Consider the following 13,387-nt stretch of genomic DNA (forward strand, 5'->3'; position numbering starts at 1 on the left):
GGGATTTGATATCCCGCTTTATCACTACCCAAAGGAGTCTCAAAGCGGCTAACGTTCTCCTTTCCCTCCCCTCCCCACAACAAACACTCTGTGAGGTGAGTGGGGCTGAGAGACTTCAGAGAAGTGTGACTGGCCCAAGGTCACCCAGCAGCTGCATGTGGAGGAGCGGAGACGCGAACCCAGTTCCCCAGATTATGAGGCTACCGCTCTGAACCACTACACCACACTGGCTCTCCAGAGAAATCTAGGACACATCCTAGGGCACAGAAATGTGTTTTCAGGTCTGTGTCTGAGTGTCATCGTCGTCCCCCCACACACACTCCCAAGTGCCTTCCCCCTGAAAACTCCCACTATCCTTGAGCACTGGCAACACTGGCAAGGGCTGGTGGGAGTTGGAGCCCAACTATATCTGGGAGGGTTACAGGTTTGCCATCTCCTGCCAGTGGCGTAGCGTGGGGGGTGCAGGGGGGGCCGGCCGTACCAGGCGCAACACCTGGGGGTTAGGATTAGGGGGCGCAAATCCACGGGTTAGGAGGCGCAAATTACTTGCCTTGCCCCGGGTGCTGACAACCCACGCTACGCCACTGTCTCCTGCTTTAGCAGACGGGAGGCAAAGTGAGGAAATGGAACAGCAGACAGGAGAATCCATTCCACTGCAGGGAAGCATTCATGCTAAATGCTTGGTACAAACGACGGCTCACTTAGGCCTCCCGCCCCCTTAGCAAATGAACCAAAGCTAACATAGCCTATATGCTGAATGTGCTGGAGAAACTCTAGCATTAAGGAACTGGCCATTCAGATGGAATTCTCCCGCTATCCTTAGCGCTCACCAACATCAGGCATGTGATCTGGCACACAGCTAGGGCAGCTTAGACTTGAAGGGTCTCCAGTTTGACATGCCCTTCTACCCCTTGCCCACTGTGCTTGCCCTCTCCCCCCTCCCAGTTGTGGCCACATACCCCGACTTCGCCGCCTGCTCCGTGATGGATCTGTGTAGAAGGTGAGCTGGGGATCGTTGTCTGCCTCTGTCCCAGAATCCCCTTCAGGGTTCAGAAATGCAGAGCCAGCTACACGGAAAAGAGAGAAAGGAAACCAGCTGCTCACTGTAGCCAGAAGAGCCCTCTTGTGCCCCATTGCCCAGACCATACATCATCACAGTACAGACTTCTTCCTTTTCTCATCATAGGTTGCAAAGGCTCCTGCTGAAATTAAAGACTGCACTTCACTGAATTCTGCTTAAGAGGATTCTTTCATGGGGTCCATGACACAGTGCCCTGTGTTTCGATTTCCACCATGTTCATTTGGTGTGTGTTGTTGTTTTTAAAGCAAGGCTGCAAATCATAACACTGGGAGGATAGGTGCCTCAATCTCTCTCTCTCTCTCTCTCTCTCTCTCTCTCTCTGTGTGTGTGTGTGTGTGTGAAGAAAAAGGGGACAGAATCATCACAGACTTTCTATATAGGGTTAATAAGGTAAAGGTAAAAGGACCCCTGACCATTAAGTCCAGTCGTGGCCGACTCTGGGGTTGCGGCGCTCATCTCGCTTTATTGGCCGAGGGAGCCGGTGTATAGCTTCCGGGTCATGTGGCCAGCATAACTAAGCCGCTTCTGGCTAACCAGAGCATCGCATGGAAACGCCGTTTACCTTCCCGCCGGAGGGGTACCTATTTATCTACTTGCACTTTGACGTGCTTTCGAACTGCTAGGTTGGCAGGAGCAGGGACCGAGCAACAGGAGCTCACCCCATCGCGGGGATTCAAACCGCCGACCTTCTGATTGGCAAGTCCTAGGCTCTGTGGTTTAACACACAGCACCACCCGCATCCCTGTATAGGGTTAGGGGACCTTTTTCAGCTCAGTTCTTTGTGAGGAACCTTGTAGGGGTTGCCTCAATGTCAGAAGTAGGCAGAGTCCCAAGGCAAAAGTGGTCAGAACAATGGCCTTCGCACAATGGGCTACACCCCAGCAACACAAAAATCAGACGTTTCTACAGATGCAGTTCCATTTCCAGCAATGGACGAGATGACCCTAGCAGTTCCTTCCAACTCTACAATTCTGTGGCCTCCAAGCAAGCAAGGGGCATAAGCGCACAACACCCCCCCAACAGGGGAAAGCGTTTCAGGACGGGGTAGAGCAGGGCTGGTGATGTTGGGGAGGGAACCTTAGGAGGCCAGACAGAAAGTCCTGGAGGGACATATTTGGTCCCTGCGCCTTAGGTGCCACAACTCCACTCTACCTCTTTTCTTAGCTGTGGGCAGGATTTCTGCATTGCAGGGGGTTGGACTAGATGACCCTCGGGGATCCCTTCCAGAATTCTATTATTCTCTGCTGGTGAAAAGTAGCTTGGGAACAATGGTTCCCAGCTGGAAAATGACTAGATGGAAGGGGAAAGGGGTAATTTCTTTCTATCTCTCTCTCTCTCACACACACATACACATACACATACACATACACATACACACAGTGGCATAGCGTGGGGGTGCAGGGGGGGGGCCGGCTGCACCGGGCGCAACATCTGGGGGTTAGGGTTAGGGGGCACAAATCCACGGGTTAGGGGGCGCAAATTACTTGCCTTGCCCCGGGTGCTGACAACCCACGCTACGCCACTGCATACACATACACATACAGAGAACGGTGCTCTCTCTAACAAGCCCTTGGAAAGTTCCCCATGAAGAGCTGTGGTCCTCTGCTTACCTGATTTAAGTCTCTTCCAGATATACTATGCTGCCTTTTTAATTGCTATTTGTTCTTCTATTATTTTTACTGCACTGCTTTCTTTGACTCACTTCAATAGGGATAATAGCAGCAGCACAGCAGCAGCAGCAACTTATGGCCCTCGAGTTGAAAAAGGTTCCCTACCCCTGATGTAAAGGAATATGTAGAGACCTGATCCTGTCTCCACATGGGGCGGGCGGGAGGAAGCACTTCTTGAGAGAGATGATTCAATAACAGCCAGTAATGAGATGTGCTTAAAAGAAGAAGAGGCAGAGATGTAGATACATCCCAGATATTATGACAAGCTCTTTCTATTTGCCTACCATAATTAGGGGCAGAATCTAATAAGTTGGCACAGCACTGTCAGTGCTATTATTAACTAGTGAAATGGCCATCATTAGAAGGAGTAGAGGAGAGGGGGGGGTGGAGAGACTGGGTCTGTGTCTTTCCGGCATTCTTATGTGGCCAACGTCCATATCTATCCCAGGGTCCCAGTCAATGAAGACAAGGCTAAAAGTAACGGGTGTTTTTTTCCCCTTTTTTATGCCTCTACATATTTAGTCAGTCCCTGCCAACCTATCCCGACCTGGGAGTTCCATGTGACATTAGTTTTTTTGGTGTGTGGGGTTCCCCCCCCCCAACTTTATTGAAAATTTCAAAAACAGTTACCTGGAAGCCGGTTTGTGGAGAAAAAGCAATCCATAACATAAATGCTTCAAAGTGAAAAGAAATAATATCAAAGCATTCTTTTTAGTTTATCCTGAAAAGAACTCTCATGATATTGGTCACCATAATTCCTGGTTTCTGCAAGTGTTTGAACCATATGGTACTACCACACTAAAAGCAGCCCTGTGGGCGACAGCAGAAGGAAACTTCAGGAGCATGGAGGGAGATCACTAATGACGGCAGCAACTGGAAGGAACTTACACTGGCGCAAAGTTAAACCTGGCCTGGTAGCATATGGGCAGCCACTGCAGTTCCTTCAGTCACGGCACAACATTTTGATGGCAGGCTGCTCCAGCCAGTAGCTTAGCTACCACACGCTGCATTAGCTGCAGCTTCTGGACAAACCCTGGCACAACTCCAGTCTCAGGTGGTCAAGCCGGGTGGTTCTACCTGGACACTGAGGTCCAGCTCCAAAGGCCTTCTGGTGGTTCCCTCACTGCGAGAAGCCAAGTTACAGGGAACCAGGCAGAGGGCCTTCTCGGTAGTGGCACCCTCCCTGTGGAACGCCCTCCCACCAGATGTCAAGGAAAACAACAACTACCAGACTTTTAGAAGACATCTGAAGGCAGCCCTGTTCAGGGAAGCATTTAATGTTTGATGTATTAGAGTAATATATTTTTTTTGGAAGCCACCCAGAGTGGCTGGGGAATAATTAATTAATTAATTATTATTATTATTATTATTATTATTATTATTATTATTATTATTATTAGCTATCTCAGTCCAGGAACAGCCAGGGTTGGTGTACCAACCAAAGCTTTAGCAAGTGAGGACACCTGTGACAAACATGGAACCAGGAGCAAACCAGAATCTACATACCTGCTCCTTTGATGGGAGTGTGACCCCAGATAGAATGGGCAACTGGCCTATCTCATGGAGATGGGAATATCTCGCCCAGTGCCGCCAGCAGGGCTCTTCTCAGAATGCGCCTTCATGATTGTCCCAACCCCACCCCAACTGATCCAGAAGGAAGCTCTAGATGGTACCTCGTGACTTGTTACTGATCCGCTTGCGCTGGCTACTGGAAGTATGAGACAGGAGCGTAGCCTGTTGATGGTTGGAGTCCACGGGGCTGGTGGCGATGATATTATCCTTATACTTGTTCATCAAGGACAGCTTGGCATTGTCACTTCCTGAACAGGAAGAATTTAAGGCAAAAACTTTTGAGAAAGAGAGACAAAAAAAGGAGAAAGGGCAAGAGAAGGAGGAGAAGGAAAGAAAGAGAAAGTATTCATTTCCAGCAATCCAGGAAGTAACATCAGGATCATCTGCAGGTGTGCACCAGTGAGCAGTAAGGGCAAGATCCCGATGCGGTTAACTACCCATTTGTATGATCAGAGCTGACCAACTCTACTCGCATCTCCCAAAGAACCAACAGCAAACAAGTTCAAAGGGATTATTTGATCCTTGCTTGCTAAAGTATTATTAAATTACTTACAGATTCTTATTGATGTATGAATTACCCCTGGACAGAGTCCCTGGGAAGAAAGCCTGGGCCCTTGTTAACATCTGAACTACTGACACATTGGTATGGCTACAGAGGCTGGAGTTTCTCACTGCCCAAATGAGACTCGATGTTAGTTTAAAATGCAACTGCACTATGGGGGTAGCTTTAGCCATTTGTTCCAGCCATGATCCCAACCAGAAATCTCTCTCTCTCTCTCTCTCTCTCTCACACACACACACACACACAAATAAATGTATACATACCGACTATTTGCCATAGGAAGAAAGCTGTCAATTGTGCCAATCAATTTTCCTTCCATTGCAAATAACAGAAATGCCTGCTGGATCTAAGATGTATCAGTGCTAGCAGCTCAGATCCTGCTCAGAATCTGCTGTACAAAAAAAAGGCCCTGGATAGCTGCTCCTGAGCAATCATCAGAAGCTAACTAGGCTCACATGCCTCTGATTTCTTTCTCCCACAACTGCAGTATTCCCAGTGGCGTAGCGTGGGGGGTGCCAGGGGTGCCGGCCGCACCGGGCGCAACATCTGGGGGGGGCGCGAGTCCAGAGGGCCCAGCCCCGTCGTGCCCTCGGCCCGCCCCTATTGTCAGAGCGGCCAGCCAGCCTCCGCCTGCTCCTACCTTGCCCACCCGAGGACTGCGGCAGCGCCCGCCCCCGTGGCCACCTACCCCCGCCTCGCCCATTGGCTTGCCTCCCTCGGCCCCGCCTCTCTCCGATGGCCGCGGGGGTGTCCTGCTCGGCGCCAGCGCCTTTTTTCAGGAGGTAGGGAGGCTGGACGGGGAGGTGGGGTCGGAAGCGGGCAGAGAAGGAGGAGAGCTCGTAGCCAAAAGGGCTGCACCGGCTGGCAAAGGGCCGGGGAAAGTTTGGAGAGGAGAAACGCACTGTCATGATTTCCCAGTGGAAGTGGCAGGATTAGGGATGGCAAAGCGTAATTACACACGAATTTCGCTGGGTGAGAGCTTCGGGGATCAATCGGCGGAAATGGGAATCAATTGGAATATGAGAAAGAGAGAGAGGGGGGGACCATCATTCATAGGCATAGATTTGTAGGGTTAGGGGGCACAAATCCACGGGTTAGGGGGCGCAAATTACTTGCCTTGCCCCGGGTGCTGACAACCCACGCTACGCCGCTGAGTATTCCAACAGCTGAATGTGCTTTCCTGTGCTAGGCTGAAAATACAGAGCAACTGAAAAACTGCAGCTCTTCCTGCTCTACAGCTCTCACTTAAACCACGGTGGAATCTACACACACATTAAAAAACGTTCTGAAAACGCTTTTTAAAGTGTTGTTTTTTTTAATAGATTGAATTTTCCATAAGGCTCACCATCGCCATCTAGTATCACATTGTATTTTGCACTAAAATGTTTTATTTGCAGCTATATAGCTGAGTCCCAGGCGCAGGCATTGGGCCTTAATACATGAGCTACAGTACAAGCCAGGGTGAGGGCAGGGCGTGAGTGGAAGCCCCACCTCCAGTGTACCTGGGCATTAGTAAGACTTTTACATGATTAACTTGTAATCAGACCTTTTCAAGCACAGCCGAACACACTGAGAAACCCTCCTGCAAGCAGAAACTATGTTTTACTGGGTTTCCCAACAATGATGGACGTTTCTAAACACCTTCTTTCCATCACTAAGCATGCTAATTGCAGGGAGGCCTAAGGAGCTGCTTACACACCCAGAATATTGGGAATGGAGGCTTCCGGTACACCATTGCCCCTTCTATCGGTGTTACATCTTGTGCATTCCGGGAAATGCCTAAACACATTTCGGGTCTCTCCTGGCAAACTGGAAACTGGCTTTTTAGCTACCATTTTGAAAACCTGCCTAACATTTCGTACTTAAGAGCAAGCAAATGAAACTTTAACACGTGGAATGATAAAAGTTTGTAATCTTATCAGGACAAGTTATTTGTTCTTTACTGTTGTAACATTTGTTTTCTCAAAATTTATCTTCTGTGCCATGAAAGTATATAAAGACAGTATTATTATTTTTTTAAAAAAGGAAATGATTAAATAATTTAATGATGCATGGCTAACTTTATTTATGCATGAATTGTGATGCTTGTTTTGAGTCCCTATCCAAGCTGTGGGTGGGATGGATGCCCCAATTTATCCCATCCTGGTTGGAATACCATGAGCATCCCTTGCAAAGAAAGTTGGGCCATCTGGCATCCAGACTTGCATGGCTTGTTTTGAATGACCACATGGGGGTGGGGAGAAGAAAGATGCACAAGGGGGCAACAGAACTGAAAGCTGGTCCCATATTGTGGGTTTAGGTTAAAGATGGGCTTTGGGTACAAAAGAATAAGGACCTGGATAGTTCAGTTGGTTAATGCCAAGGTCACAGTTTTGATCCCTGTAAGAGACAGCTGCATATTCCTACATTGCAGGGAGTTTGACTAAATCAGGCTTCCTCAACCTTGGGGCCCCCCCAGATGTTTTTGGCCTACAACTCCCATGATCCCTAGCTAGCAGGACCAGTGGTCAGGGATGATGGGAACTGTAGTCTCAAAACATCTGGAGGGCCAAGGACCCCCCTCTGACCCTGTGGATTCTATGAAATCTATGCCTAACACAGCAACAACCCACCCACTCAACCATACACAATATTGAAGGCAAGTATACACAAAGTTTAAGTCTCTGCCCTACCTGGCGTAAGATCCATGCCTGACTTCTCATTGCAGCCCTGCAGCGAGTCCAGTGTTCTGGTGACCTGGCTGGCAAAATCCTCGCCACCGTTCATGCACTCCCGCTGCAGATGGTGACGCAGGTCCGTGATGTCGTATTCATAGCCGTCCAGGATGGGGGTCTCGCGGATGCTCAGGGTCCCGCTGGAGTTGTGGCCTTGCACCCGGGCGTTCCGCAGGCTCTCGCGGCCGTGGCCCCCAATCAGCACCGAGGGGATGTAGTGGATCTCGTTGGCTGCCTCAGCGCTGGCGCTTTTCTGCGGCTGCGGCACCCGGCGGCGTTTGCACCAGCGCCGGCGGGTGTACAGGATCATTACCAAGCACAGGATGGAAAGCAGCAAGGCAATCATGCCCCCCTACAGAAATCAAAGAGACTTCAGGTAACATCCAGGAAAAGGCTTGGTGTAATTGCAACAGAGAGCTTGTACCTTGCACCTGCGCCTTCCCCAAGTATCCCATTATCTTTTTAAAAGCAAAAAATAAACAATACAGTGGTTACATACGCTTCAGGTTACATACGCTTCAGGTTACAGACTCTGCTAACCCAGAAATATTACCTCGGGTTAAGAACTTTGCTTCAGGATGAGAACAGAAATTGTGCAGCGGTGGTGCAGCGGCAGCAGGAGGCCCCATTAGCTAAAGTGGTGCTTCAGGTTAAGAACAGTTTCAGGTTAAGAACAGACCTCCAGAACGAATTAAGTACTCAACCCGAGGTACCACTGTATTTGCTATTTTTCAAGGCTGCAAGAAGAAAAACCCATAGAAATGTGGCTGCTGTTAACTGTGGAAGAACCACTTCAGAAGGAAACAGAGAAAATAAGACTCAGCAAATAGCTACACAGTTAGCAGACTTTAACAACCAGCAGAACACTGTCACGTATTTTAATTTAGCAGTTAGCTTTCCACTTTCTGCTCCTCATTCACTCCTCTGACTCCATACCAGATTGTGGGTCACGGGAATCACCACCAATGCTGATGTCCTAAACAAGCACCACTGAAATGAATGGGAGCTGTGCTTTAAAGGAGTTCCAGATCATTTCAAAGAGGCCTCCTGTTGTATTGGACTCTTATGCCTTTCGTGGATTTTCTCAACAGTCATGCCATTAGCATCAGAAACACAAGGGGAGCTGCTGGGTATCTTCCTGTTAAATTAATCAACATGTATTTTAAAGCTCTTGCTATGACATTGGGGCCAATTGAATTTGTTTGGTGTGGGGGGGAGGAGGAGGAGGAGGAGGAGGAGGAAGAAGAAGAAGAAGAAGAAGAAGAAGAAGAAGAAGAAGCAGCAGCAGCAGCAGCAGCAGCAGCAGCAGCAGCAGCTTGTATATCAATTTCCATCCAGCATTACAGATGTTTAGGGGTGGCCTTGGTTGGAGTCAAGGGTAAGAGAAAAATGCAAGCCATGTTGCCGGCTGATGGATACATGTTCCTTAATCTCTTGGGAGGAAACAGGTGTTGGCTGGAGGCTGCATTTGTGGCATAAAGCACTAAACTACAACTCCCATAATCCTTGACCATTGGCTGTACTGGCTAGAGCTGACAGGATTTGGAGTCCAATATGCCACCCTTGGCCTAGAGCTTAAGCAGTTGCCTTGAAGCTGAGCCACAGATCAAGAGAAGGGAAGGTTGTTGCTGTTTAATCCCATACTCTCAATCTAAAACTCATACTTCCTTTTCAGTTAAGTTACAAAAGCGTGAAAAACTATTTGCAAGAAGGTGGGCATCAGGGGAACAAGAAATAGGTCACTAATAAGGCAGCCGTGTCCCATTGATTACCTGGGCATAAAACAGGAGGGAAGGCCCCAATCACAAGAAAACGGGGAGGGAGCCTTAAGGTGCACAAAAATGGTTTTATTAGGCCCAACACATTTTGGATTATAGCTGCCTGCAGGGGGTACTCACAGGTGACAGTTCTCTGACTGGTGCAACATCACTGTTGCCATGCCTTTCCAGTTGCAAGTTGCCTGCGGTTGGCTCAGTTTGTGTATGGGGTTTGTGTATCCCTTTGGAAAGGATGTTCTGTGGAAAAAACAGCATCTGCATGTGGATGCAGGCAGTGGCGTAGCGTGGGGGGTGCAGGGGGGGCCGGCCGCACCGGGCGCAACATCTGGGGGTTAGGGTTATGGGGCGCAAATCCATGGGTTAGGGGGCGCAAATCCACGAGTTAGGGGGCGCAAATTACTTGCCTTGCCCCGGGTGCTGACAACCCACGCTACGCCACTGGATGCAGGTATATCCAAATCCGGGGGTTATCTATCTGCTGTACTTTCAAAGGGATGGACATCCACACTCACATTCTGCCCCAACTAGTCGTGCATAACAGCACACAACGCCTGCTGGATCGTGGCCAAAGCCTTGCCGTGCAGCACCGGCAGGAAATGTAACTGTCAGAACAGCATGGCAAACCCAGGGGTGTCGGCTGAGTTGCTTGGGCAAAGAAATATCATCCCCCCCTGATCCCTGAACTAGTAAAAGACGTGGAAACAAGAGCAGCTGCAAACCAGCATGGGAAATGCACAAAGCGTAGAAGGTAGAGAAGGTTTTGCAAGCATTTACTGGGCTTCTCAAAATCTCAACTTTCTCAGTTAAAACAAACAAACAAACAAACAAACAAACAAACAAACGGAACAGAAATCTGACACAGCAAGTGGCACCCTGACTCTTGAACCGATAAGCAAAGCCACAGCTCCCTTCTGCTGGGTTGCCTTCCCTTTAAATTTTGCACATCAAGGAATAAAAATATATAAATAAATGACCAGCAGAGCTTCATGTTTTTTCTTGGCCATGTTCCAGTCTTTTCCATCTTCCTTTTTATGCAGTGAATAGTCTTGATAAAATAAAATAATAACCATCATCTGTTCCATTAGGACAAGACATTAAGCAAGAGTTACTAAGTGGGTAATAGAACCAGCAGCTAGCAAAGACTTTTCTAAAGATTATTATTCCTCCACCACCCCTCCCCTCCCCACCGCTGTTCTTGGCCTAATGGAAATGGAATGCTCCCACCCTCCCTAATGGGGAAAATATATACCAACAGATTAAGCAGAGGAACAAAGACTTTTCAAAGCACAGAGCACTGAGGACAGGTAGGATCCTGAAGCCAGCTCTTATGGGTTCAGTTTACTATATCCTATTCTCCACAGCTGCACTCATTAAAATGGGGAAAATGCACCCAATTAAAACTGAAACAGAGTTTTGCATAACATTTAACTGGTCAATTTTTTTAACACATCAAACTTTTAGGTTTTTGAAGTTTCAGACACAATAAAAGAGCATTCAGACCCTGAGTGTTCATTTTACACACCAGGGAAGATGGAATCCACCAAACAACTGAAAATTAGATATACTTTCAAATTCCACCCCAAAAAGTATTTGAACTGGTTTCATACATTCCAATTGGTATGGGGTTAGGATTGAGCAGGAACCACAATTTAACAAAACTGGAGTTTTACAAAGTTTTAGGGAATCTGAAACCTGCTGCTAGGCCTGAAATCTGGGGTTGTACAGTGCCATCACGAAGACACCCACCCACGGCCTCTGCAGTGCACATACAGTGGTACCTCGGGTTAAGTATTTAATTCGTTCCGGAGGTCCGTTCTTAACCTGAAACTGTTCTTAACCTGAAGACCACTTTACCTAATGGGGCCTCCTGCTGCTGCCGCGCCGCCGGAGCACAATTTCAGTTCTCAGCCTGAAGCAAAGTTCTTAACCCGAGGTAATATTTCTGGGTTAGCGGAGACTGTAACCTGAAGCATATGTAACCTGAAGCATATGTAACCCGAGGTACCACTGTATGAGCAGAGGGTCACATCGCACTATTCCCATGATACACCTCAGGTCTCCATCCGCGTGTAGCACAACCTCAGACTTATAAATTCACTCTATCCAGAAGATTCAGTGGACACAGGAAAATGAAAATCTGCTCCCAGCAAAACTTTTTAGGGAGGGCAGGTGTTGCAAATGGACTACTGTTTGCTTCATTCCAGCCTTGGACACAACCAGGAAAATGAATAGGATATTGTTCCATGAGGCTCCTGTTTGGGGGTCCGCTACATTCAGAACTGTAGGGGCATCTTTGGGAGCCATTAAATGGAACTAGAGGGGGAAATGCTCTCTTCAACACCTAGAGGATCCTGGAGGGGGAGAGACTTAGGGTCCTGCCCCCTCCTGCTCCCAAATCTGGGGTGCTAAATGCTTTTAAGGATTCAGAGTAGAAAGTTGGCTGCAATTCAAACTAATCATCCACTCATGTCTGTTTAAGTTATGAAAGGGCCAGAGAACATTACAGCTTAAAGGGAGGGAGGGAGGGAGGTGGAAGGGTGGCTGAGAGATGTTCATTAACTATACATTCTCACCCAAGCTCACCCTTACATTCTGCCACACAGCACAGGAAAGTGGGATAATAATACTCTCTTCTCACTGCACTCTTGTGCAGACAGCTCCTAAGCATCATCTGCAGAATGGCAACACCACAACTTGTTTATAGGAAGGGTTTGTTGCGGATTGCACAGGCAGGCAGGCTGTGCTGGTCCCGTGGGCTAACCGAGAGGCAAGGTCTGAGTCCAGTCCGAGGTTGAAGGTTGGAGGGGGCAAGGTCCTGTTGCCTCCAGTATCACACTAAGCTTTGGAGGCACTCAGAAAGCAGGAAAAACAGACTTCACAATGACTTCGGAGGCCTTAAAAACCAGCCACATGTTTCAAGGCCTTGCACAAGGAACCCCAGCCTCTCCCTTGCCTGACTAAAGGGGCACTTGCCATGGGCAAACTGGTAAGCACACTTGTGGACCTCAAGTCACACCACAAGGTGTTTCTTTCCTTTCCTGCTTCCTTGAAAACAGGAGTGAGGGTTGAGTTGAGGTTTGAGCATGAATCACTCAATAGCACCTTGAATGCCTTCACCAGCTCCAATAACTCAGTACTCAAGGGAGGCTCTGCATTACAATATATTTTGCATTTACTTCCCTCAACCTTTGAAATGGGTATGGAGGTTGAACAGGGACTGAAACACGAGTACCAAATTTCATTCTGAAATCTCAGAGATAAGAACACATCCACCCATAATGAAACAGAGAATGTCAAATGGCAAGTGTGTCACTTCATTCAATCAATTGCAGTTGGTGGCTTTTCATTTTAATAAGACAAAAGGGGGGAAATGAGCAAAGAACTCAAGTTTTTGTGTAATAGTTCAATAAAATGCTCCTGAACAGCTAGATCTTTTGATGCCACCCACTTGTGCTTAGAACTTTCAAAAATGCAAAATAAATGCATCAAGTGTCTCTTGATAAGTCTGTAAAAATGCAACCACAATAGGATATTTTTCTCTGCTTTTCAAATTCAGTCTGATCCAGCATTGAGACTTGAGCATCAAAGGTCATTTTAGGTGCACTCTAATTTTGCAAAAGAATCCCACGTACACAGGCTTTCATTGGGTGATTGGTGTAAGTCACAATGGCCGAGCACTGTCACCTAGCAACAGCTCATTACACTTTTAAAAAATGCAAATATTCTCCCACAAATGCCACACATTTATTCTGGACCAAAATTACCACCCACATAAAACCAAAGACTCTCATTCTAATGGTAACCCAAAAGAACCGGTGTGGGTGGTTTCATTGATAGGTCCAGAATATAATAACCAATTTCTTGTCCTTTCTAACTCGCATGGAATTCTCCAAACCATGGCAGATAATGATGCTCTAGGGGAGCCTTCTGGATAAAAACAACTACTTCTGGTTAAAATTTAAAAAGGATGTGTGAAAGTAGATGTTTTTTAAAAGGAAAGGCTTTTTCAA

General features: G+C 47.6%; 1 protein-coding gene across 3 annotated transcripts in view; it reads right to left on the minus strand.

The window, feature by feature from the left end:
- The window catches only part of ASTN1 (astrotactin 1), a 211,587-nt gene that overhangs the window by 115,315 nt on the left and 82,885 nt on the right, over positions 1–13,387 (minus strand). For 2 of the 3 annotated variants that reach the window (XM_083507036.1, XM_083507035.1), the window contains 3 exons: positions 7,558–7,951; positions 4,425–4,598; positions 960–1,067 (listed from right to left, as the gene is read on the minus strand). In XM_083507036.1, the coding sequence (XP_083363162.1) occupies positions 960–1,067; positions 4,425–4,598; positions 7,558–7,951 (676 nt within the window). The remainder of the gene's footprint in view (positions 1–959; positions 1,068–4,424; positions 4,599–7,557; positions 7,952–13,387) is intronic. The other variant, XM_083507037.1, reaches the window with a different exon arrangement.

The sequence above is a fragment of the Podarcis liolepis genome (assembly GCF_965112155.1).
Source record: "Podarcis liolepis genome assembly, chromosome: 6".
NCBI classification, from domain to species: Eukaryota; Metazoa; Chordata; class Lepidosauria; order Squamata; family Lacertidae; genus Podarcis; species Podarcis liolepis.